The sequence below is a fragment of the Meles meles genome, chromosome 7, assembly GCF_922984935.1.
Source record: "Meles meles chromosome 7, mMelMel3.1 paternal haplotype, whole genome shotgun sequence".
Classification (NCBI taxonomy): domain Eukaryota; kingdom Metazoa; phylum Chordata; class Mammalia; order Carnivora; family Mustelidae; genus Meles; species Meles meles.
In genome coordinates this window covers 79122912-79150287 of record NC_060072.1, presented here as the reverse complement: position 1 = coordinate 79150287, position 27376 = coordinate 79122912, and the positions used below count along the sequence as shown (strand labels likewise).

Below are 27376 nucleotides of genomic sequence, written 5' to 3'. Positions count from 1 at the left end.
GGTATAAATTTTACACTTGCAAGACAATTACCATCTCTCTCTTCAAATGAGATCAGATTAGCAAATGATAGAACAGCTTTGTTGTTTTGTTTTGTTTTTTTCAAGACAAAGCAAGCTTCACTAAGCTTGAATTTATAGTTATTAAAAAAGAAAACAAACAAAAAAACAAGACACAAGAATAAAAATATCCTGGGCAATAAAAAATTATTTTAAACAAGCTTTGGAGCCACGTTTTGTCTAAACAGCCTCCTAATGGCGCCTTTTAATTTATAGGAGGCTGGCTATGTAAGTGATGGGTATGAAGTAGAATGAGAACTAAACTACATCAACAGATTTTAATAGTAGTATGTTGTAATGCTGTCTTTTCTATGGTGTAGAATCTTTATTTCTCCTAAGGAACGTCTCAGGCCTAGAACTATACAAAATCGCTTTGGGGATTTGTGTGTATTTGGTATTTTTGTTTATTAGCTTTAGCTGCATGTGAATTTTTCATGACTTTTAAGTTTTGGTTTTGTTTTTTGTTTTTGTTTTTGTTTTTTTAATTCTTTTCTAAGAAGGGGATTTGGAATGAGTTCCAATTTGTGGTATAAATACAGGCTTCTTATTTTAGGAAGCGCTACTTATACTCTGAAGCCTTTAAACTCTGAAGATAATTGTTTCAGAGTAATTTCAAGCACTTGTGCAATTTTGAAAACCAGACTTGGGTTGTGGGAACGGCTGACAAAGTTCTGAGAAGATGCCATTTGTTTTCTTTGGATCTCTCCCTTTTTACTGTTGACCTGTACAAGCCTCCCAAGGTGGTGCCCGGGACTGTGCGGGCACCGGTCACGTTCTCCCAGGGCCATCTTTTCAGTCGTGCTCGACTCCTGCAGTCCCAGAGCGCTCGGCAGCTTCCTTCAGTGATAGACTGTTTTTGTATTGTTTGTTCGTTTCTAAAATGTGAAGCTTTAGGACCAAACTGTTAGAAAGCAGCAGGATTACCAGTTATTCCAAGTAGATTTATTGGATTTTGGAACAACTAGCATGACTCTGAAGGGGATACTATTATATGCTTTATATATAAATAATTACTGTTTGTGATGTAGACATTACCCTTGACAATGTAGAGAACCACTGTTAATTTTAAAACTGGCCATTTATTCATTAAATAAAGCGCATCAGGTTTGCCTTGGATGAGAACACTGGCAACCAGATTTGCCAGTTTGCAGAAAGACAGATGTCTTTCACATTAAGTTTTGTAAAATGGACATGTTATAGTGGAAAATAACCTACAGATTAAACAAAAAAGTTAATTTCTGACTATCTTTTTTCATAAACATAGCTGGTTATCTTTAAGAAAGATGATATATCCAGAATTGTTTTCTGAATCATTTTATGTTTTCTTTCTGGCACTTGATGCCTAAGTAATTTTCGATATCTTTTTATTATACCTTGTTTCTATCTTATTCTCAAACCTGGTAACACTTGATTTGCCTTCTGTAACCTATTTATTTCAAGTGTTCATACTTGGATTTCTTTGGAAAGAAAGTGAACCTGACAGCCCGCTGATTTTGAAAACCCCGAGTAAAACTGGAAAGGCCGATAGAGATGAAAGAACTAAACCGTTAAACTGCTACAGTGTGCGGCTTGTATTACAGTTGGTATCCTGGGAGGGAAAAGTAAAATCAACCTTAAAATAAGAGCAACTTTTTTTTTTTTTTAACAGGTAACACATTGCCGTCCTTTGAAATTCAATAGCAATTCTATGAGTAGTGTGGTTGAACTTGGGTATATTTATGATTTCTTTTCAACATTGGAAATAAATTTAGTTCTGCCTTTTTCTTAAACTATCTGTGAAATTTTGGACTATTACTTAAAACATAAATACATGATCACAGTAAAACTTCTCCTAAGATGAAATCATGCAGTATTTATTGATAGCTCTAACATACGGAATACATGTTTATGCTCCTACCCAGATTTGTGTTGAACAGAAACAGATTGCATGGTTGGAAAGGAGACTTTGACAATTAACAGTTGACATTTTAAGATTAATGTTCAAAAAGCTTTATACCTGTTTACAATTTGAGGATGAAAAGGCAGCCTTCATTTTTCTTGATTGATGAAAACTGGCTAACAGTACTTGTAAACAGAATCATGAGCAAAACTGCACAAACTTGCACATTGAAAAGCACGACAAGTTACTTTGCAGTAAAAATACTTACTATTCTAAAAAGTGAAAATTGAAGATTTAGCCAGTCGGGTGAATTTTTAAGTGAACCAGTTGTTGACATTATTGGAATTAACTGAGCCAAAGTGATATGCATTCTTCTTCTATTTAGTTAGCACTTTGTATCATTATATACAGTTTACAAGACATGTATAACTTGTAGTTATAAACATTTTGTGCCATTAAAGCTCTCACAATACAAAACAAAAAAAATATTTGGGGAAGCATTTAAAGTCAGCTCGTATCTTGTATGAGTCAAAATGATTTTATTGCACTTCATACCAAAGTAATATGGCATGAAGCCTAAACATGAATGTTTGGGGAGGCATTTAAAGTCAGCTCGTATCTTGTATGAGTCAAAATGATTTTATTGCACTTCATACCAAAGTAATATGGCATGAAGCCTAAACCTGAATGTTTGCTTGATACCCAAATAAACTAGGTTAAATATATTAGCAAGGAATTTTTACTCTGCAGGGAAGAAATGGAATATGATTGTCAACATTATAATAAGAGGCAGGGAAAATTAAAATTAAGAAGGTCTCAGCTCTCTTTTTATTTTTATTTATTTACTTTGAGAGAGAGAGAGAGAGAGAGAGGGAGAGCCAGCACTAGCAGGGAGGGGCAGAGGGAGTAGGAAACAGAATCTCAAGCAGACTCCACATTCAATGCAGAGCCTGACATGGGGTACGATCTCAGAACCCTGAGATCATGATCTGGGCAGAAATGAAGAGTCTGACGCCTAACCCACTGACCCACCTAGGTGCCCCAGCCTCAACTTTTTTTAAAAGGTAATTTTAAAAATATTTTCTTGCAATTATCTCATTTCCTTTCGTATTCTTTTAGCGTCACTCAATTTGTAGTGCTAACAATGTTCTAAAGAATTCCCCTGTGGTGTAGCAATAATAAAACAGGCCATACGGAGTCACTGCTTTATCTTTTTGGTAATATTTTTGGTTGTAAAAGAGAAAGGCTGGCTACGTAGATTCATATCACTAAAGCTGAGGACAGCTACTTTAAATAAAATGAAAGCGACGTAATACAGTAAGACCTTAATTAAAGTAGGTGTAATGAAAGTAAGGCGAATGTGAGATTTATGGAGCAACACTGAGAAATTTAGTAGATGTAATAGGAAGAAAGGATGCAGTGTATTGTGTCATTCTATAAAACAGAATTTTTCAGGAGGCCATGTGGATGTGGGTGAGAGATAATGCATTTAGCTTCAGGCACACTAAGTTTGGGTTATCTGTGAGGTTACCCAATAAAGATTTCTATTAGGAAGCTTTATGTTGAGGATAAAAACCTGGGCCAGTGAAATAAATTAAGGAATCATCGATAGTTAATGTGAGAAGAGGAAGAAATTATGCAGGGTTTTTAAAAATTTGAAAATAATAATAATTTAGGAATAATAATATAGAATACATGAAAAAGGGGGGAAGGGAATAGAATGGAACCAGAGCAGGAACTCTGCAAGAGAGCAAGATTTCTAACTGAGCAGAGGAAGGGATAAAGAGGAGAAAATGGACGTGATTGAGAGTAAATCATCTGGGAAGTGTGAAAGCATGGAATCACCAAAGACAAAGGTGCAGAGAATTCAAGCATAAAACGTGAAGAAGAGGAAGTATGAGGAATATGAACGCATGTATGCCCATGGAGAAGAGATACCTGCTCATATCAAGTCAGCGTAAGGGAGAAGAGATGAATCTGGGGCAGAGATAAAGGGATTGCAGGCATACCTCAAGATATTGCGGGTTAGGTTCCAGACCACCCCAGTAAGCGAATATCACAATAAATGAGTAAAATGAGGTTTTTGGGTTTTGTGGATTTTTGTTTGTTTACCAGTACCTGTAAAAGTTATGTTCACAGTATACTACATAGCCTATTATGTCTTATGTCTTTATTATGTCTTCATAATAAATTTATTATAAATGTCTTTATGTCTATATTATGCATTATGTCTTAAAAAACCAACATACCTACCTTAATTTAAAAATGCTATATTGCTAAAAAATGTTAACCATCATACGAGCTTTCAGCGAGTCATCATCTTTTCGCTGGTAGACGATCTTGCCTCCATGCTGGTGGCTGCTGACTGATCAGGGTGGTGGTTGCTGACGGTTGGGGTGTCTGTGGCCATTTCTTAAACTAAGACGACTTTGAAGTGTTCCCCATTGATTTGAATATTCCTTCCATGAAAGATTTCTCTGCAGCATTTTACCCATAATTGAACTTCTTTCAAAATTGGAGTTGATCCTCCCAAACTCTACTGCTATTTTATAATCGAAGTTGATATAACATTTTAATTCCTTTGTTGACATTTCAATAAGCTTCAGAAAATCTTCACCAAGAATTATGCTACATTTAATCTGCCCATGCTCTGAATGTTATGTTGCCATCCAGCAAAGCATGGATGACCGCACTTCTGTTGACAACAGTTTACCGAGGATTTTAAGCCCTCTGTTGAGAAAAACTACTCGGGAAAAAAATGCTTTCTTTCAAAATATTCCTGCTCCTTGACACGGCTCCTCGTCACCGAAGAACTCTGACGGAGCCGTGCATGAGATTAATGTTCTTTTCATGGCTGCTAACACAACATTCATTCTGAAACCCATGGATCAAGAAGCAATTTTGACTTTCAAGTTTTATTATTGAAGAACTACATTTCATAAGGCTCTAGGTGTCGCCGATGTTGAATTTTGTAATGCATCCGAGCAAAGTAAATTGAAAAACTTCTGAAAATGATTCAACTCTTCTAAATACCATTAAGAACATTCATGATTCATGAGCTGATGTCAAAATATGAACATAGGCAGGAATTTGGAAGTTGATTCCAGCCCTCATGGATGACTTTGAGGAAGTGACTATAGATGTGGTGGAAATAGCAAGAGAACTAGAATTAGAAGTGGAACTTGAGGATGTGACTGACTTTCTATAAAATTAAAATTAAGAAGGCCTCAGCTCTCTCTCTTTTTAAAATTTTTTATTTATTTCTTTTTTTTTTTATAAACATATAATGTATTTTTATCCCCAGGGGTACAGGTCTGTGAATCGCCAGGTTTATACACTTCACAGCACTCTCCATAGCCCATACCCTCCCCAATGTCCATAACCCCCCTCCCCCTCTCCAACCCCCCTCCCCCCAGCTAATTTACTTACTTTTAGGTAGAGAGAGAGAGAGCCAGCACTAGCAGGGAGAGACAGAGGGAGTGGGAAAGAGAATCTTAAGCAGAGTCCACATTTAGAGGGTTTAAAACACTCAGTAAACTCTGTTGTCAACAGATGTGCTGTTGGATGGCAACAACACATTCAGAGCATGGGCAGATTAAATGTAGCATAATTCTTAATGGCCCTAGGATTTTCAGAATGGCAAATGAGCAATGGCTTCGACTTAAAGTAACCAGCTGCATTAGCCCCCAACAAAAGTGTTATTAGCCTTTTCTTCTACAGCTCTTACCCCTCTTAGCCTTCACAGAATTAAAGAGTTAGAGCCTTGCTTTGGATTAAGCTCTGGCTTATGCGAATGTTGTGGCTGGTCTGATCTCCTCAGACCATTAAACTTTCTCCATATCAGCAATAAGACTGTTCTGCTTTCTTGTCATTCATGTGTTTGCTGGAGTAACATTTTTAATCCAAGAACTGTACTTTTGCATTCACAACTTGGCTAACTGGTTAGTACCAGAGGCCTAGCTTTCAGCCTCTCTAAGCTTTTGATATTCTTTCCTCACTAGCTTAATCGTTTCTAGCTTTTGTGTGAGAGTGAGAGATGTCTCTTTCACTTGAACACTTAGCAGGCATTGGCCTAAAATCAATACTGTTGTACCTCAGAAAATAGGGAGGCCCAAGGTGAGGGAGAGAGATGGGGGAAAGGCTGCTTGGTGGGGCAATCAGAACACACACATTTATTGATTAGGTTCACTATCTTATACAAGTGTGGTTCACGGTGACTGAAAACAATTACAATAGTAATATCAAAGACCAATGATCACATATCAACATACCAAATACGATAATGCAAAGGTGTGAAATCTTGTGACACAGAGACACAAAGTAAGCAAATGCTGTTGGATATATGGCCCCGACAGACTAGCTTGATGCAGGGTTGGCACAAACCTTTAATTTGTAAAAATGCAGTACTTGTGAAGTGCCATCATAGGAGGTATGCCCGTTTTTGGAAAGGAAATGCTTATTCGTCTGGATGGAGAATATGAAAGGACCAGTGTAGGAAAGATTTAGATACTTTTGAATGAGGGGTGGGAAACTGAAATATTTTATTTCAAAGGGTTTCAATTTTCATGGAGGAGTAAGAAAGCAATACCAAAGTGGGAGACGGGGTGGAGTAGAGAGCTTGAGAAAACTAAATTAAAATTAAAGATTTTAAATAGCAATTTCAGGCCATGAGATCCAAAGAATATGAAAACTAGCAAGTGTTCAAGATCCATCTGAGCCTGGGTCATATGCATCATGGAAGCATCAATCATTGCAACGTGATTTTCAAGCAGTATTTAAGAGCCCACACATAGGAGAAACAAGACTTGTAAAAACTGGCATGTGTAAAGTTTGCTTAAAAATTTTTTAAGACTAACTCTTAAATTTTTTAAGACTAAATTTTTTAAGACAACTCCGTGTTGCCCCTAATTTATTTGCTGTTCTCTGATGAAAGAAAAAAATATATAAAACAGTAATATCATCCTGTCCCAAACCCCATTTCGAAAGTTTGTAACTTTAGCAATTCAAGAAATAATCAAATATGATCTACAGAAACCCTACGATCATGGTTGAAGGCGTTGCTTTCTTTGTGGAAATTAACAGAAACTAGGAAGGATACTGACCCAAGATCTTCAGCTCCGCGTTTGCATAAATGGCTCCATGTGTGTTTTCAGCTATGCACTGGTACATGCCAGCATTTTCAAAAGTCACATCATACAGTCTCAATTCCCCTTTATGATACTGAAAAGAACACAAAGTAAAATACATTTCCTTGATAAACTTTAATATAAACGTTTTATTTAGGCTTGGCCTCCTTTGATTTTTCATTTAGATACATTATTTTTGCCCCCACTGTTAACTAAGTCGAAGACAGTAGGCTTTTCACGGCATGGGAAAGTAAAACCCACTTACCATGCCCAGTGGCTCTTGTTCTAGTCATCCTACTGAGTTGAGAGTCCACTGTTTCCCTCCTGGCCCAGCTGGGAGATTACAGAGGGAAGGTAGAGAAAGGCCCCACTGCGGCTACTTGTCCCCAGGGCTAAAGGTAGAACCTTCCCTCTTACCTCTGTTTCTGTGGGGTCAGGGAAACAGTGGCCAAAAAAAAGAGGACAATATCAGGTAGTAGAGATGGATGAGTAGGAAGAAGGGGAAAATGTGGAACAAAGGGGAAAATAAGGAGAGAGAAAGAGAGAGAGAAGGTAGACATAAGATTGCAGAAAGTTGATTAAGCTGAAGATACTTTACGCTCACTTTCTTGTTTGCCTTCTTCAGAGACTTTTTTTTTTTTTTTTAAATTTCAGGGCCCAGGTACCCTTACTCTGTTGAATTTATCCCAGGACCCCTGGAAATGTTGCCTGAACATGGATTCAAGGACTGCACAACAGCCGAACATACATACCGCATATCCATTTTTCAGCCATCGGATCGTAGGGATGGGCTTCCCTGTGGCCACACAAGGCCAGTAGAGATCACTGCCTATATCCACCTCTGTGTCATTGATATGTTCTACCCACTCAGGAAATGCTGAAAAGTAAAGAATATTGTAAATGTCAAATGAAAATCTCAACACTCAAAATAATCTCAAGAATACAAATATTACGTTTAGTTGACCTTCTGGAGAATACATCAGATTTCACATCTGCCATAAAATCAGTATTAGAACCTAGGTCTGCAGGTAAACTTTACCCTACACTGTTACAACATGAAGTAACTATAACTCAATTCATAATTATTTATCTTTGAGAACCATGTTTGTTAGAAAGCTAATTCAGGAATAACAATAAAATAATTGATCTTTTTCTTATAACTTAAATCTTTCAAAATGACAAGGTTTTGAAGAATTATGTCTTCATGGACTATGACACCATGTCTTCCCTTTAGAATAAAGAATCACATTTTCTTTTCCATTCCCTCAGGTATCCTCTTTTTGATGTAACTTTTATCTAGCAGACACTGTCACATCTTACTGTAGGATTAGAGAAATGACTTGATCACTTAGGTTTTCTTTCAATATTAGAAACTACATACAGTAGTATAGTTGCTGAAATCTATGCTTGAGTGAAATCAATGATCTGATTTTCTGGTACCTAAAGAAAAATGCTAGGTATTCCCCAAAAGAAAATATATTTCTGGAGAGCAAGCAAATGAACAATGTGATAATCTTTTGAGCATTTAAGTTATTTAAGTTAAATTCTTAAAATAAATTCAGGCAAACAAATTAACATAAAATAAAGAAGGAGGCAGGAGGAGAGAATCCTGAGTAGAGGGAGTATTTTATTTTCTTTGAAAAAGAAAACTTTGATATATACATTTTATGACAAAGTAACATATATAACTTATAGAAAGTATTTAGTGCATATAAAAAAAAGCACATAAAACATTTCTATGATCTCACTGAATCCCATCAACATTATATGTATATATATATTTATAGTACTATAATCTGATTTAGTATATTTTCACTTATCATTACATTTTTGTAACATGTAGATAATTATAAAAATTAAATATTGATAAGAACATTATGTTAATTGATAGAGGTTTTATTATGTACACAATCTTGGCAATAAAACAGGAAAATGAGCACCTTCCCTGCCTTGGCCTCAAACAGGTGACACAAAATATCACATTGAAAAATACAATGAGAAGTCTAAATAATTGAATCCACTTGATACATTCTATCTATGATTTAATTATGTAAACTTCTGGGTGTTTGATTAGACCAAAAGAGAAAAAGTGAGTGCCCTTGATTAGTAAAGGAGAAATAATAGCTCCCTTAATAATATTCCCTTATAAATATCTGCTCTGTCACCTTGCTTCTTCTAAGGAATTAGATATTAGATAGTCTGGAACTCTGCTAAGAACCTGGAATGCAATTTTCTTAAGATGTATGAATAAAAGCAGATTTGTAAGCTCTAGGAACCTGGTAGAGTGACAGCTTTACCTAACAAATGTAAGAGTCTAACCAGAATTTTCCTCACTTAAAGAGGCCATCTATGCATATTTTATATGTACCAAGTGAATTTTATTGGTGTACTTAATGCACAAGTCTGGAGTTGAGAGGAGGGACCTGGGTCAGAATTTTTAGGGTGTAGATCCTAATTAAAGCCTGGATGATGAACGAAATCATAAAAGTTGTGAATTAAATCAAGAAGACTTTCAGAGACAAACCTTGACTGTCCCATGTTTGGGGGGCATGGAGTGAGGAGGAAAATGCAAGCAGTATACAAGGACATTAGCAAAGTGTAGGTTCCAGATACCAAGCACAGAAGGTGAATGGTGGAGGCATGCATGGTCCACGGTGGAGACTGCTGCTGTTGGATCATGTAAGACAGAGCTGAGAAGTGGCATCCACTTCAACAACACGATGTTATTGGGGGTCATGGGAAGAAAGATTCCAGCAGAGAAGCAGGGATGAAAATTAAATAAGAGTGCTTTTAAAAAAGAAGAAAAATGGAAAAGAACACTTCTAGAAAGTATAGATTAAATCTGTCAATATTTCTATTATCTTTGGGGGAGATAAAAAGAAGGGAAACGGAGCAGCAGGCAGAGTTAAGAAGGAAGAACAAGAGCCACTATACACTGATGGTAATGATCCAGTGAAGAAAAAAGATTGCTTTTGCTGTCAGGAGAGGGAATTGCTGGAACAACAGTCCGTGGGAGGGTATAATCAAGCAGAGTAGAGATGTTGACCTCAGATAGCAGCTGAATCCATAGCAATAAGAGACAGGGTTAAAGATGTCAGTATTGGGTAGATGTGGGGTGGGAGCTTGTGAAAGTTCTAATTTGAACTTTCATTTTCTCTGTGAAAGAAGAAGCCAAGCAGCTGAGCATAAGGGTGGAGGAGGAGGTATTAAGGGTTTAAAGGAAATTGTGAAAGCATGAGAAGATCTTCTAAAAGAGTGGGATAAGTGGACCTAAGTGGACCTTGGGAACTGTAGTATAATTCCTGGGCAACACTAAAGACCCACTTGAAGCTAATGATCATTAATTTAAAATGAACTAATCAGTGTATTAGTGTTTATCTCAAGTCATACTCAAGTTCCTGGGTTCAGGCACTGCTAGGCAGAGAGCTAGATTTTTCCAGGGTTAGCCTTTTATAAAGGTAGTAAGACAAAGTAGAGAGTGGTGAGTGCACTGGGATGGTGTGCAGGGGAATAGTAATGACTGATCAGATTTAGAGAAGAGATGAGTAGGGGTCAGGGGACGTGAAGGAAAGTTAAACCATTGGTAGATTAATTGATTGTAGTTCCTGGTATCGCAGGGTATTAGAGAAACTGAACTAGAAAGATAAGAGGTAGAGGTTAGTGAAGAAATATGTGAGATTGAGATTCTAAAGGGATTGTACTTTTTGGTACCAAAGAGGTCTAAAATGTGATGGTGGGAGTGGGCTGCTGAGGTAGACTGAGGGACAAGATCATTAGAGAAGAGGAGTTCAATGGAACTGAGAGGCAAAACTACTAAAAAAAAATAATCATAGTCTAAGTTGATTCTGATGTCATGAACAATGTCAAGGGTAATGTTTAGTTTGTAAGACCTGCCAAGAGTAAAAACTTTAAAGAAACAAGGGGCGTGGTCCAGATAGATTGTTCACCAGATATTTAAAGGAAAGAAGGTAGATAGCCTAGAAATGGCATGAGGAACAAGAAACACAGTTATGTTATAAGTCAAAGGGGATGAGAGCTGTGGAAGAAAAATTAGCGACTATTTGAGAGGAAGCAGTGTCTCTACAGGAGAACCATGTTTTAGTTAGGGTGAGAAGTTCAGAGTACAAGTTATGTAGAAGTGAAGAATATAGGGGATTGTGACAATGCAGACTGTGTGTTGTAGAAAGCACGGTGCAAAGGTTTCAGAAGTTGGGGATGGGGAGGAGATGGAGACGGAGCAGGACATGATCAGAGCTGTGTGGGTGTTAAAGTCCAGGGAGGGATGAGGGAGGCATAGAGGCCATGGCTTTCTATGCCAAAAGAAACAAACAGGGAAAAGGCAAGATGAGCCTAATCTTGCTGGATACTATGAGATGATGGTGGTGAGGCTCCATCTTCTAGGCCACTGGAGACACTTACTTCCTCCCTGTGTAGACAGAGGCCTGGGTAGACAGAGGCCTGGGCGGAGGCCAGATGCTGTCTTCTCATTCTGGTATTCCAGTTTGGCTAGGCATCACCTCCCATTTTTCCTATCATCCATCTTCTCAGTGTGGCTAAGATACCCCTCACCACTTTATCGATATCCCGTATAAATTTCCATAGTGCACTCCCAATTTTCTTTATTACTATGTATGTTTGTGTGTGTACATATGCATGTGTATGGAAGTGTATTTCATTTCCTGTGTATGTTTGTATAAATTTGGAGGTTTTGTACAGAGTATGAATACAGTATGACTACCTCAAGGACAGAAAGAATGTTTCTCTTATCTACTTCTCCTTGTTATAGTCATAGCGTGTGCCTCTAAGTTGACATTCAGTGTATGCTTAGCCTTTAAATGAATGGTCTTATTGAAACCTTGGACATTTACTCAGTTGTGACCTATAAGTTTTATATTGTGGAACATTATAGAAATTATTTCAGTCTGAAAAGTTTCAAGTGTTCCCTGAAAAACAACATTCCACTCTCCTAAATATAAGTTTGTTTCAACATGTCTGAGTCAAATACTTGTGTCAAGAAAATTGTGTCCAAAAAAAAAAAAAAAAGGTTTCCTTAGAGTAGTGGTTCTCAGACTGTGGATCCTGGTCTGGTAGCATTAGTATCTCCTAGGGCCTTGTTAGAAATAAAAATCTTGGACCCCAAATAGAACTTGTAACTCAGAAACTCTGGGAACCAACCATCCGTGTTTTGACAAGTCCTGCAGGTGATTTTGAAACATATACAAGTTTGCAAGCCAGTGGCTTAGACCAACTCATAATGCATAGTTTCTTCTACAGATAAAAAGGTATTGGAAAAAAAGGAGGATGAAGGGAATATGCAAGTTACATTAATTATATTTTCTGAAAATTATCAAGGACACTACTACCAATCCATTGATATTAGTATGATGGTAATAGTATAAGCCATATTTGAGACTTAATTAGACATAAGATAGATATTTTCTTTTTGCATAATGTACTATACATCACTGTTTTTAAACTATTATTCATTATATACTCACCTTTCAAGTACAGAAATGACTATAAGTAAGATATTGATGCAATGTATAAAAATGGAAACAACATGTCTACCTTGAACATAAATTCTTGCCTGGTGTTTATCCTTTCCTCTGTTGTTCTCAGCCTCACATTCATATGTGCCTTCATCTTCCAGCTGAATATTGAAGATCTTGAGGACAGCCCCAGAGGTACTGATCTCAGCAGTACTTGGCATTGGTTCTAGAACCTTCCGCCAACGGATATCTGGAACAGGACTTTAAATAGGAAAAAACAAAAGCTAAGTGTCCACATTTCAAAGTCAATGACTTTGTTAGTATATGCCTAAACAATTACATCATTTATTTCCTAAAATAGTATAAAAATTAATATATTTCTGCATAAACTAATAAAAAGTATAAGTATACTTACTTGCCAAGTGCAAAACACTCTAATGTCACATTTTGGCCCATCAGTGCATATATGTCCTTGAACTGAACTACGATATCAGCAGGATATGGTTTTGTTGTTCCTAATATTAAGAAAAGTACAACCATCCACTAATGATTAGGCAGAATAAATAGAGTTTTTTAAAATATTGTGACTTTTATAGAATTACTTCAATATGCAAAGCATTTCTCTGTATAAGTACTGGAAAATATGTGATCATAACACAATGCACAGATTTGTTTATGCACAGTATGTATATAGCATAAATTTCATCAAGCATTTCCAATCATATTGGCTCATTCTGACAGTTCTGTAACTAATCTGTCTCCATACACTAAAAAAATCCAAGATATCTCTAGAGAGCATCAAACATGTGTAAAACATTGTGCCAGGTGCTACATGGGACTCAGGATGGAAGAGAAACAAGAAAGCAAATGAGGGAGAAGAAACGAAGGAAGAGAGAAAACTGGAAAAGAAAGAGGACAGGCAAGAAAAGAAGGAGAATGGAAGAAAGATGTGCATGTGGAGGCACATGCAAAAGGGAAATGAGTTGAAGAGGGAAGGAGAAAGGGAAAGAAGAGTGCTTATTCAGACATTACTGGGCTCATCAATATAGTTCCTTTATTGAGTTCATTGAGCACATCTCTACTGCAAGGCCTATTATTCCCTTAATCTTATAGGGGAAAAAACAGGCTCAGAAAGGTGAAATACATTAAGATTACAGTGTGAATAGGTACTTTATACTGTATGATACCTGAGAGACAAATAGATAGGCCATGTCCTAAAATACAAGCCAAAATGAAAATAAATAGTCTTAAAGAGTGGCAGCTAAGAAAGACTACTGAATATGCAGGGGCTATGGGAATTTCAGGCAAGAAAGGCATGTGACTTCACCAGACCAGCTCAGGCTGAGGAAACAGTCAGTATATTATGACAAAGCTCCAGGAGTATGAAGGGGATTTTTTTTTAAAGTCTAGGAATTCAAGTGATGTCAAAGTATATGTAGTTGAAGATGACTTGAACCTATTATCTAGAAGGCTTGAAACAGTGACATCAAACATTTTGAGACTGATTTTCTCAATGAGTAACCACTGGTGGGTTTTGGTAAGAGAAGTAATATGAATATCATCTTTGGTTTAAGTAGAAAGACTTGTCAGAAGTTTCAGAGAATGGGGCGTGGAGAAGAGAAATACAGAAGAAAGTCTAAGGGACAGCTAGGTCATTACTTCTTGAAAAACAGGTGAGGGCTCTGAGCAGTGAGAACAAGAAGGAAAGAACTGATCCAAGTTGACTTTGAGAGGCAGAATCAGCAAGACTACCCTTTGGGTCATTGTTTTCTTGAGGGGTAGATCAAAGATCCAATTCATCAGAATCACCTGGTATGCTTGCTGAAACTACAAATTCCTGGGTCACATTGCAGACCTGTTGAATCAGTGTTTCTGGGTTCCAAATTTCTACAAATTTCCCAAGTGCTTAAATACTAACTGGGGACCACTGGATTAGCTGTCTGGAGGATGGGGGGAAGAGAGTATATGATTAAAAATGCTATCCTGAGTTAGAAACATGACGGTATCACCAAATGAGACAAAGAACACCAGAAGTTTTAGAGATGACAGATGTGTCTGGAACATTTTGAGCTTAACATTCCTGAGAACCTTCTGTAAGATGAGTCCCAGAGGTAGATAGAATTAAGTCTTAAAGAGAAAAATTTTGGAGATAAGAATATGGAGTCATCTCCACAGGGGTACTGTTGAAAGGTTTAAGTTGGTGAGAATATCTGGAAAAAGATTAGAGAGAAATATAAGAAGGAGGAAGATGTGGGGAAGGATCCTGAGGCAGGTGGGAGATAAGGGAATGGTTGGAGTTGGGGAAATTAGAAAAATAAAGAAGAGTTCAAGAGAGGTATAGGAGATCAACAGTGTCAAAGTTCATAGAGAATCAGAACTGAAAATCGTTCCTTGGATTTAGCAAATAAGAAGTCATCAAGATTGTTTGTACTGAATACAAAGGAATACACAGAGGGAAAGATATGGAGGAGAGTTTAAAGATTCAGAAAATAAGTCATATAGGGAAGTTCGTAAATCAATTAAATGTTAACGAACCAGTGCAACTAGAGAAATTAGCTAGAATGTGAGGAGAAACTCTTCCTCCACAGAGACAATAGTAAGAAATAAATAGAAGAGACGAATTTCTTGGGTAGAGTAGGAGAGAAACTTGAGGAAGTTTTTAACATGATGACTCCTTATAATTCTATAAAGTAGTGGATGAGAGCATCTCCCAAGGTTGTGGAGAGACAAAAGAGCCAGAAGTCAAATATATTTATTGAATTCCAACCACATGACCACAATCGAGAAGAGTAGTAAAAATGGAATCACAGTGATATGATGACATTTTCCCCACTGTAATACCCTACTTAGAGTGGAGGCAGGAACTAAACCTAACTCTGTGAACAACAAAACCCAGTATTTCTTCAGAAGCCTGAACCCACTGATATGAGTGGTAACAGGAGGACTGTGATAAAAACAATGTGAAGTAAGCAAATATATTGAAATCTGATTCTCTTAGGAAGAGAATGCATTAAAAAAGGAATGTAGTTCAACAGGAATCTTAGAAGCCATTCAGGTCCATCCATCAGTGGCCATGATATGATGTACTATATGTTAGCTAGCAACATAATAAAAAAAAGATAATAATAAAAAATTAAATAAAATGAAATAAAACATCTACATAAGTGCATAAATAAGAGAATATTATGAAATACAAAACAAACATGGTACATATACTACTTACTCATAGTAGAAAGGCAATTTATATACTTTTTGCTTCATATAAATAGTTCCTTAAAATATCAAAAGAATACAACTGCATTTTTCCCCAATTCTGTAATCACTATAGTTTCTGTTGATCTAATCATTTGTTCTCTTTCATGAAGTTACTTTGGATATGAAAAAAAGCAGAGACCAGTGATTCCCCTTTAACTAGTATATGGATATTTGACTAATAAATCAGAACCCTATGCATTCTCTGAACTAGAGGAAACCAGCTCAAACTCAACCATCTTGGGGGCTTTTATCATGTAAATCTCTATCAGAATAAGTGAGGAATGACCAAGACTTTCAAAGTGGGTGTGTTCTGTTTGCCCTGACTGAATAGCTAGCTAGTCTTTCCACTGGATATTTCTTTCATCACTATAAGTGCTCCATAAACAGACAACCTGCATAAACAGTGTGTAACAAAGAAGATACTTACGTTCAGGTAGTGGAATGAGTGGGATAAATTTGCTGAACACACTCTTTGTAATAGAAGGACTGGATACAAAGCAGGAATAATTGCCTTTGTCTGATGCCTCAACATTTGCAATGTAGAGATTTCCATTTGTCTGAGACACAAATCTTCGTTTATCCATTGTGATAAATACAGGAAATTCATTTAGAAGCCAGCGGTAGCTAAGATCATCTGGGAGGAAATGTTGTCTTCTAAATATTAAATTCTTCTTCAAAAGCAAAAATTTTGTTTTCTAGGAACAAGCTAGGGCATAATCTAATCTAGGCTATTGTACAACAAATGTTGGAAGTAGACCAAGACAAATAGTGCAAATGTTCCCAAAGCTACCATATTTTGAGTGAATATAAGCATGGTGCTAAGAAATTATATTTATCTTTCTCTCTCAATTATTTTATGGCCTATTAATATTCTAACTTTTATTTCATTGATGAAACTCAGAGCAGTTAAATGTTTTGCTTAGAATTTCATAATTGGTAAGTAGAATTGGGATTTTTTAATCTAGGTCTGATAATTCCCAAACTCATAACCCACTTTCCTCACTCCATTAAAAAAAAAAAAAAGTTTGCTAGCCACAGTGTCTGTATATCTTTTTCCCTTTTATACTCCTAATTTGAATTATAGATTTAGAATTTCCCCAAGGTCTTTTATTAAAACAGTAGCCAGACCCATCTCTCCATGACTTAAGCAATGTCATGTGACCCCTCTTGTCAAAGCCCTCCAAAGTAAATCTCACTGAAGTTAAAGCCAGTGTAATTACTATGAAATATAAAGTCCTATGTGATTTAGCTCTTGTAACTCTCCAGTTTTATTTCCTATTACCTTCTGTCTTACGCACTCTATTCCAGCCCCTCTGGCTTCCTTGGTCTTCCTTGGTAGTTCCATTTCATGCCTTTGTTGCATCTGCCTGGTATGTCCTTCCCTCACACATCTGCACTGTTAGCATCTTCATTTCCTTCAGGCCTTTACTCAAAGTTACCTTCACAGCATTGTCCTTGATAAAAGTTCAACCAGCCCTTTAACACCTACTCTTCCCCCTTCCCTGCACAAGTTTTTCTTCCAAGTGCTTACCTACCAATATCTAGGCACAATATACCTGTTACCTATGTATCTTGTATATTGGCTGTCTCTGCCGGTAGCGAATCTCTGAGGGCAGGTGGATCTTGTGTATCACTCACTGAGGTATTCTTGTGGCACAGACAGTGCTTAGCACACATATTTGTGTAACAAGTGCTCACAAGAAATTTGTTGAATGAATGAGCAATGAAATGAAGCCCATCTAGTGCTGAATGTAGTCAAATGTGGTCATAGGCTATTTATGATCATTTATTTCATTTGTGGGAAATGCTGTGGAGATGAGGTGGTCTTTCCCCCATAGTTTTAGCAGTTCTTCAAAGAAAAAGACTATTCTCTCACTGAAATGTTGTTACATCATTCTGAATTCTATACTTCTCCTATACTTACCATTGAATAGTCCTTCTCCTGTTTTATTGGAGAGAAAATTACTGACATTTGATATATAAACAACCAGAATTTATATACATTTAATTTGGAATAGAATACATATATATGTGTATATATAATTATATACATAAGCATATATTTTATGATATGCATTATACATTTACATATGTTCACCTCTCTCTATATATCATCAATATATTCCATACGAAATGATTTGTAACATCCTGTTCTTTATGGGGTCTTTAAAGTCAAATTTATGACATAGTATTAGAATTCTAAGATTATAAAACATTTTTTCATTGTGAAAAGTAGTATTTACATATTATTTCAAGAAGATATTTGATAAAACAAGTGAAAATTAATGAACATATATAAGGTACTTATCTTTTAATTAGTACTTCAGTGGCTTTTATTTTAGCCATATCAAATTACAGGAAACATATATTCAAAGGTTGAACCCTGCTACAGATGACACTTAATTTAACCCCTTTCTAAACTGGATGATTATTCTTGTAGCTAGATGCTCCTAAATAGATTAACAATATATTATGTCTTTATCCTTTTCTAGCATTTTTATAATTCACAGAATATTGAAGGTGTAATATTTTTAATGAAATGACGGACTAATTATATATCACTACTTGGCACTGTTCTATTCTAAAAATAATTTGTAAAAAATCTATCATATTTTCTCCTGTATAAGAAGAATGTTAATGAGGACACAATCTAACATATATGTTGTTTATAAACCAAAATGATTACAGATCTTTGGAATTAGGGCCAAGTGACTAAAGAGCCTGGACGTGTCTCTAACCATTCGTAAGCGATGCATTACAAGGTTTAGACAAATCTTGAGTCTCATTTAATCATAAATAAACCATTATTGTTAGGAAAATTAAAATGTAGCCATTCATTGAATAAATACATACAGTTACAGAGGAACCTTAAATTTACCTGGAAAATGGTACGGAGGATCACAGAGAAGCACCATTCCCTTCCCTTCTTTCACCCTGACCTCAGGACGCTCCTCAGGTGGGAAAGGGTCAAGATCTAATTATGAAGGCCAAAAGGAAAATATTCACTTTCTAGTCAATAGAAAAAGATTTTCAGTAAATTTTATCTTTCATCTATTATCCCTTTTGGATGTGATACTTCTCAGCTGGTTTGGTGGAACCTATGAAAGTCAATTCCCTATTTTCACACGGTGGCATTTGCATGTACTCCAGGACTTCTGTGGAGTCCCTGATGGATATTGGTAGCAGCCTGCATAAGTATTCTGACAACCCTAAAAATTACAATATCCTCAACTTTTTCTTCAGATGTAGAAGGAATCTTAGTAAGGGTATCTGGAAATACAATGGGATTAGGCAAAACCAGGAATCTACCAAAGAAAAAAGTAAAGAGGAGTGACTTGGAGGAACAGACTCATTTGAAAAGTATATTTCTCTTCCTGAGGAATGACTCCAATGTGGTGAAAGAATAAGGATGAAAAGTAGGATCTGACTTTTTTGGGGTGAATGTCACCAATTTTTTTCTCCTTTTCAAATTATGAGTTTTCCTCAGTCTCATTTCCTTTATTCTTTTCTGTTTATTTAGAATTCACATTTTGCTTGGTTTCATGATACTCTACTATTTGATTCTTCATTTGCTTTACTGGTGCTCATTCTGCTTCAACCCTGCCTCACCTCCTATCTCTTCTCTGTGATCAGTACTCAAATTACAGAATCAGATTTTTACTTCTCTCAATATATTTATATCTCTGAAAAGTCATCATTCTAATTGTTACCTTTTTGCAGAGAGCTCTTCAGATCTCCATCTCTAATCCTGATGCTTCACTTGAACGCCACCCCCTACCCAAATACTTGGCTGCCATTTCAACAATGATAACTTAATGTCATCATAACCTCTGCATGTGAAGACATCATTTCAGTCCTTCCTCCCAACCTTGAAATTGGTTTTACTTGCTCCCATTCCATTTTTAAAGAGAGCAGAATGTTTCTGCTCTTTCATTCAACTTTCCTTTAAAAAATACTTAGGACCTTTTTTTTTTCTTCAGTGCAATGTAATCAATTATTTCTTCAAGGATTCTGTATATTTATTTACATTCACATTGTCACCACATTAATTGAATCTGACTGCTCACTCCTTGCTGGTAATCACTGCCACACGGCTTCTCTTAAAACATCGATTTCCATCCTGTAATTCATTTTGCAAAAGATTTAAGTGCTGACTTATAAAATTGCATACGGGAGATCGTCTAGTCCAACTCCTTTTCAATGCACAATTTTCTTCTAGAATAGCTTCTAACTTTAAGTTTAGCACAAGGTTTCTGAAAAAAAATTTTTTTAAAGATTTTTATTTATTTATTTGTCAGAGAGAGCGAGCGAGCACAAGCACACAAGCAGGCAGAGAGAGAGGAGGAAGCAGTCTCCCGCTGAGCAAAGAGCCCAATGTGGGACTCGATCCCAGGACACTGGGATCATGACCTGAGCCAAAGGCAGTGGCTTAACCAACTGAGCCACCCAGGCGTCCCTCAAAATATTTTTTTTTTATGACAGCCTTCATAAGGAGAAATTTTAACTTAATTCAGACTTAAAGTAATTTAATTTATTCCTAATAAGGTAAATTACATACTATGGAGTAAGATTCTGTCAGGTAGAGTCAAGCTCTGGAGATCACAACTGTAATGTTATAATAAAAGAGAAAAAGAAAGAGAGAGAGAGAGAATGCATGGCTTAGCACTTCCACTGATGCTAGTTATTCAAGACCCTTCAGAATATGGCCTTAGTTTATTTCCCAATATCCCTCAGGATGCTTTGCTCTCTTGAAATTTTTTTTCTCCACACAGTTAAGGCCCAGTGATCATAGAGGACCCATTCCATCTATGGGCCTTTTCTCTCATTTTCTTTTCATCTTGCTTTTTCTTCTTGTTGAACTCTTATGATAACATTTAACTTTTACTTCACTTAGACACACTGGACCTCGTTAAAGTTACAGTTACTTACATCCAAAGCTCAGGGTTGCTTCCGTGCTTCTGACCATCCCATAGTTATTTGATGCTAAGCAGTAATATATTCCAGCATCTTTCTGTTTGTCAGGATTGTTGATCACAAGGTTTCCACCCACCATGCTGTACCGATCACTGGTCAGATCAATATCCCCATTATTCATTCTCCATCTATGAAAAAGAAAAACAAATGCCATATCAAAGGTCATAGGCCTGCAAGCAGCAATACTGGCTTAATATTATTCTAAAATAATATGGGTACAGCTTCATGTGAAATCAGATGATTAAGTAGATGACTCAGTGTGGTATTTCTTCACACCCTATAATTCTGAGTCTCTGGGCTCATGATTTATAATTTAGTTCACATACAGAAAGGTAAATGTTCAAGTGCATGAAATGTGTTCTCTTTATTAATGAGGCATCGGAAGGGACAAATATTTTGTTGAATTTTGCTACATTGTTTTCTTAGCAGATATACATAGATTATAAATGATAACCTTCTATGTAAGTACTAGCTAGATTCATGCATCTCTAGGTGTATTGCATAATATATTAAAAGCACTACTCTGGCAAAAGTAAAATATAAAATATCAGTACCAGATTCTAAATATCAAAATAAATTCCCAATAAAACAATTGAAATGAGGGTTCTACTCAGTAAATATCACACTCTGACCACTAGAGGCCGATCACACAATTTGAAAATTGTAAAAATAAATTGGATCTTTTGTTTCCAAGCCTGCAATATAATGTTGCAGGTATATTTAGAGGGATTGTGTTATAAATAAACTGACTAAAAACAGGACTCGAACTTTCTTGGTGAGATAATGGGAAGGATAAATGTAGAAAATAGTTTTCAATTAAGCTGACCATGTATGTATGTATTATACTCATTCTCTTATCAGGATTCATATCTTCAGCAATGTTATAAGCAAGAGTCATGATCAAATAGTGGGCTGTGGCCTCATGGCTCATGGCCTTGCGTGCGATGATCAGGGTATGATCAGGGTCAGAATCTTACCAAAAGAAGCCTAATGATTTTAGAATATCTTTTATTAAATCAAATTACTGGAACATTTTTAGTTTTAATTTTTATAATGTAGGAGGAAATTTAAAAGCAAACACAGAAAACTATGCTTTTGCATTTTGAAAACCTACCAAATTCCAACCCAATGAGTGTATCTTCCCCCTCCCCATGTTGATGGCAATATTGGCTCTGCTCAAACAATCCAACGTCAAGTTGCTTAGCATTTGCCAAGGCAATGGGTTTCCCTGTTGAGCAATACCAATTGTTATGTTTTTTTCCATTATATTTACTCCAATTTTTTATTTATTGCATTATCTCCTCTCTAGTGGATTTGATTCTGCCTTTGATGTCATATAATGATTGAAATTTTGCTGTGTTTGGGGAAGTTCACTGGTTTACTTTGTTTTTAGGAATGTATACCATTGTTGTTACTCCTTTCAGACAGTTTTTTTTTAAAGATTTTATTTATTTATTTGACAGAGAGATCACAAGTAGACAGAGAGGCAGGCAGAGAGGGGGGGCGGGGGAAGCAGGCTCCCTGCTGAGCAGAGAGCCCGACACGGGACTCGATCCCAGGACCCGGAGATCATGACCCGAGCCGAAGGCAGCAGCTTAACCCACTGAGCCACCCAGGCGCCCCTTTCAGACAGTTTTAAAGGCAGTTTTAGTGGTGCTTGGGTGGCTCCATTGGTTAAGCCACGGCCTTCAGCTCAGGTCATGATCCCAGAGTCCCGGGATCGGGTCCTGTGTTGGGCTCCCAGCTCCGTAGGGAGTCTGCTTCTCCCTCCGACCTTCTCCTCTCTCATGCTCTCTCTCTCACTCTCCCTCAAATAAATAAATAAAATCTTAAAAAAATAAATGCAATTTTATTAGCATTCTCATTATTTTGAGGGTCAACACAAGATAATAAAACTTCAAGGCTGATAAGTAGAAGGTAAAGTTCCCTGTTGTAACTTTCAGAGTGTTGCCATGAATAAGAAATTATCACAGAACATGCCATAAATATAAAACTACTGTGTGGATGACACATTGCATGATTACCAAGGTTAGTATGACTTGCTCTGAATATTAAGTAAAGTTTTAAAACTTCGAATGTTCTTTCCATCAGACAAGCTGCATCATGAGCTGAATTCTTTCCCTTTTTATTTTTTCCTCTGTCAAATGCAGACTGCCTTCATAACAGAATTAAACATCTATTTCTCCTTTCCAGCTCTCTACATTAATGTGTAGATAGTCAGGCCACCATCCTAGGGACTTCAGTGCCGGTTCAACCTATGGGAGGGAGTTAGTGAATATTTGTTGGTCAAAGTTTTGCCTTCTTATTTTACATTTTAAATTTTGGTGAGAACACTTAATATGAGAGGACTTATATGAGGTATCTAAAAGAGTCAAACTGTAGAAGCAAAGAATGCAATGGTGGTTGCCAGGGACTGGAGAAAGGGGGAAAAAGGGAGCTGCTGATTAATGTGTATAAAATTATAGTCATGCAAAACTTTGCTTCTTAATGATCTGTGGGGTAGATGTCAGGTAGGCACAGCAAGAAGCACACATTTCTAAAACACTCTCTGAGAACAGTCTCTTCTGTTTTGTTGCCTCCCTTCCAGGCTGTGGACTGATCTGCTGTTTCCATGTATGAATGTCAAGGGCAAGGCGTCACAAAAATAAGTGAGATCACTGAAATAGCTTTTGAGATGTTATCAAGCTACATAGATAGATACAACCTGAAAAAATTACATGTTTCTTTGAAAGCCGTAAAACCTGTGCTGTGTTTCAGTTCTGGATCTGTGATTTATTAACTCTGGAGCAAGTCAATTTCCTTATTCATTATTCAGCTTCCTCTCCTATAAAATTATGTGCTTAGACTAGATCTCCTCTACAGACCCTATTAGTTATACTATCCTATATCCATAACTATGTATATAAATGCCCATACTGTGTGGCTTCAGGGTAGAAACAAGTCTAGCCTAACAAATATTTTCAAAATAAATGTGTTATTTATAATTAATAAAATAACTACTTATTTTGCATTCCCATGCATGAAACTGAAACAATAAAAACAACTTCAAAGGGATGGTGTTTTTATATCTAAATTCATATTTTATTTTAAGAATAATTTTGCAATTTAGCCCAGAGACTCATGAGAGTCTCTTGAACTCAAGAGAAAATGAGTTCGATTAGGATTAAATTTATATATATTATTATAACTTCTTATAACAATAGAAAGTTGTTTTTCTATTGAGAAAAAAACACCATGAAAATCAATCTTGTTGAATGACAACCTTCAATTAAGTTAGCTGACATTGACACACTAGAGCTCCAATTTCCCCATCAATCACTTGCGTTTTCTTCATGGAACCATTTCACAGGTGAAATTCAAATCCGTTGGTATTTGGTTAATTTTTTAATCTTATTCTTTGTATCAGACTAAAACTTTTCTGAACCATCTGAAGCAGAAAAACCCATTGTTACCTTAAAAGTTATTTTTATAACAAATTTCCCAAATATAACATAACAAAAAAAAAATCCCACAAAAAACTAGAAAGAGATATATTGATATAGACTACCTAATTTTAAGAAATTTGTTATATTGCCTAGAATATAGATTTGAGACCACTGGAAAAAAGTGGTGCTTTCTAGAATTATGTATGTAAGCTCTCTAAATGTAGTTGATAGAGGAATATTATCTATAATATATGAGTATGATTATCCAGATTGCTGCATATAAGAACATTTTATCCTCAAATGTATATATTTAAACTGTGCATGATTTTCATATATAGCCTTATACGTGCTTAATAGCATGATCACCACTGGACAATTTTTAAGTGGATAATATGAAATGGCATTGGCATTATCTGTGCTGGAAAGAGGGAGCGGACTATTTGCACATATTTAAGAAAACTTACTATCAATTTGGACACTAAACAACTCTATTTTAATAACTTACATGTCAATATTTCTGTTAATATTCCTGCATTTTGTTAACAACCTTATATTATAGCTTTCTCTATCAGTACAGGGTCACAGATGCTCATCTAAAATCTAGTTTGGTACTCCATTGTAATAAAAGAGCAGTGAGGTACATTACTTGTAAACTGGGAAAGGGCTGGCTCGTGCCCTACAGTTTAGTGAAACTTTTCCTTCTGGTGATTCCTCTGGATAAATGGTATTGATTGGCTGTTCTTCAAAAATTGGTCCAAATCCTTTATCTTCCTCAGAAACTACAAGAAAAATAAAATTATTTTACACTGTGCTCTTTTATAAGTCAAAGAAAATTTGGATACATTTTAAAAGGTTTTGGGAAAATGTTAGAAATATCAAATCTCCATTTCCATTTGAAATAAAGATATTTGCCTCCATAATCCTGAGGAAAACATTCAGGTGCTTTATTCAAAATTCTTTTCTGTCCATCTCTCATTATTTCTCCCAAGGCACCAGGTGTTGTCATGCTTAACTACTTATAGATCCGCAAACAAGTCAGGCCTTCATGTCCCTGAGACTTCACAACATAATTTTTCCCGTTTCTGGAATTACCACCTCATTTTTCTCCTCCTCTCAAAACTCAAACAGTGTTTATGACTCAGCCATGGTTAGTTCCTTCAGAAAGCTTCCTCTCACCCCTCCTCGCTTTAGCTGGTCCTCATTTGTGTTCTCACAACTCCTCACAAAGCTTAGGGAACTTAGCACACCTTCTGTGATTCTTGGTACAGTCGTCTGTTCCATGAGACTGTAAATGCTTGGAACAGGTGGCTGTGTCCATAATCTCCCAGCTAGCTGTCAAGCAGTCTGGAGCACAATAGGTGCTTAATGATTTTTTTGATAAGAGAATGGATGAATTTCTAGAAGCTCTGGGAAATAAGTTTCTTGCTTATTTTATTTTTTCTAAACATGTGACCAGCATCTGTACTCAGTAACATCTAGGACAGTCAATAAACAAATTATTGGGATCTGACCAAATGGTTCAGAATACATCACAAGCAAACCCAAGTTGGGAAGCAGCTGTTTCTCTGGAAGGGAACAGTGATGCTTCGCAGCAGGATGCAGAGAAGAGAATCACTCATATGACATCAATGCAGCAGCGTTTACAGAGAAGAGCTAAGAGCCGTATGCCCCACATGAATTAATACTAGCATGTGTGGCTAGGAAGCAGGATATTCCTAATAAGATCATTAAACTGTCTCTGCTAGAGCAAAGCTATGGTTCACTCCTCCAAATATTTTTTAGGAGAGAGTTTAAGGCAAACACCAGAGACATTTTGTCTGCTCCGACAACAACCTTGAAGATGAGAGCTTTGTTTCAGCTTCCATTAATGAACAGTTTCATTATACCATTTAAATCTTGCCTCAGTGCTGTTTACAATGCCTTTGGAAAAATTATTTAACTCTTTAGGCCTCAACATCACCCTTTACAAAGTGAGAATAATAATAAAATCTATCCCATTAGACATTGTGAGAATTATTTTGAGGCAACGCATATAAGACAGTAGTGTACCTGGCTCACAGTCAGCATTCAGTAAATACTGATTGTGTCAATGTTCTTTTGAATTTGCCAATCCTTTCAAAATTTGATTTATGTATCTTATGCCCATCCTATCATATGCATGTATATGTATATTTATATGTATATGTGTATCAACTCATAAAATTTCTAAAAGCAAGAGGCCATGTTTTACTCACTTTTGTGGTTCTGGTGTTATTAGTGTTGTATCAACCCGTATTTGTATACATGCAGGTAATCAGTAAAATCCTCAGGTTAGTTTCTCCCAGTACGAAGCATTAATTTTTCTAAACTTGTCTGAAATATTTCAAGGTGAGATGCCTCATTTTTACTTTAGAATTTGCTGATATTGCCATTCAAGAATTTACAGACCTCAGTTCCTTCTCTATCACCGCCCTATTTCAGAGAGCAAATTGCTGGATCAAAATCAAAGGAACTGGAGAAACAGATTTAGTTTCACCAACGCACTTCCCCTAACTGTTGTTTTATGCATGCCATTTGTTCTATGTGGAGTCAACATCTGAAAAAAGAAAGGAACAGGCACACATGCCTAAGACCACCATAAATAAGATCACAAACTCGAGGTGTTCACAGAAGCCCTCTGCTAACAATTTTGAATGTCCTGCTGTGAGCAGCATCTAGTTCCATATCCTTCTCCAAGTTGTAAAAGCCAAAAATGCATACAATGTTTTCTGCTTCACTTCTAATAATTTTCCTGATGATGCCCAATATTTCCTGGCCTTTTAGGATATAACCGCACACCAGGGGAAATGAAGAATGAATCCCAAATCACTGACAACTATAGACTTTCACTTGGATGTCAGCTCTAGATTTTTCAATCTCTGAAGGAAATGACCTTGTACTTATCTACGATAAAAATCATATGCCATTTTTCTTCCCATTTGAACAACTTTATAAGCTCTTCCTTGAGTCTCTCCCAACTGCACAGCTTTTCTGATTGGAACAATTTAGTAACACCTGCTAATCTGGAGATTCTGTTGTTTCTTCCCAATGCACATGAAAATGTTTAAAAAGACAAGCAGAGAAGTGCAATTTTATCAAAATATTTAGATTCTCTTCTTGAAGACAAGATGACTTCTATTCCAACTCTTACCC

General features: G+C 36.4%; 1 protein-coding gene across 3 annotated transcripts in view; it reads right to left on the bottom strand.

Moving 5' to 3' along the window:
• Nucleotides 1–27376, bottom strand: part of CNTN1 (contactin 1) — a 364883-nt gene that overhangs the window by 140670 nt on the left and 196837 nt on the right. For all 3 annotated transcript variants that reach the window (XM_046011119.1, XM_046011118.1, XM_046011117.1), the window contains 8 exons: nt 24852–24984; nt 20736–20908; nt 18685–18780; nt 16234–16440; nt 12967–13066; nt 12631–12812; nt 7815–7939; nt 7039–7156 (listed from right to left, as the gene is read on the bottom strand). In XM_046011119.1, coding sequence (XP_045867075.1) covers nt 7039–7156; nt 7815–7939; nt 12631–12812; nt 12967–13066; nt 16234–16440; nt 18685–18780; nt 20736–20908; nt 24852–24984 — 1134 coding nt within the window. The remainder of the gene's footprint in view (nt 1–7038; nt 7157–7814; nt 7940–12630; nt 12813–12966; nt 13067–16233; nt 16441–18684; nt 18781–20735; nt 20909–24851; nt 24985–27376) is intronic.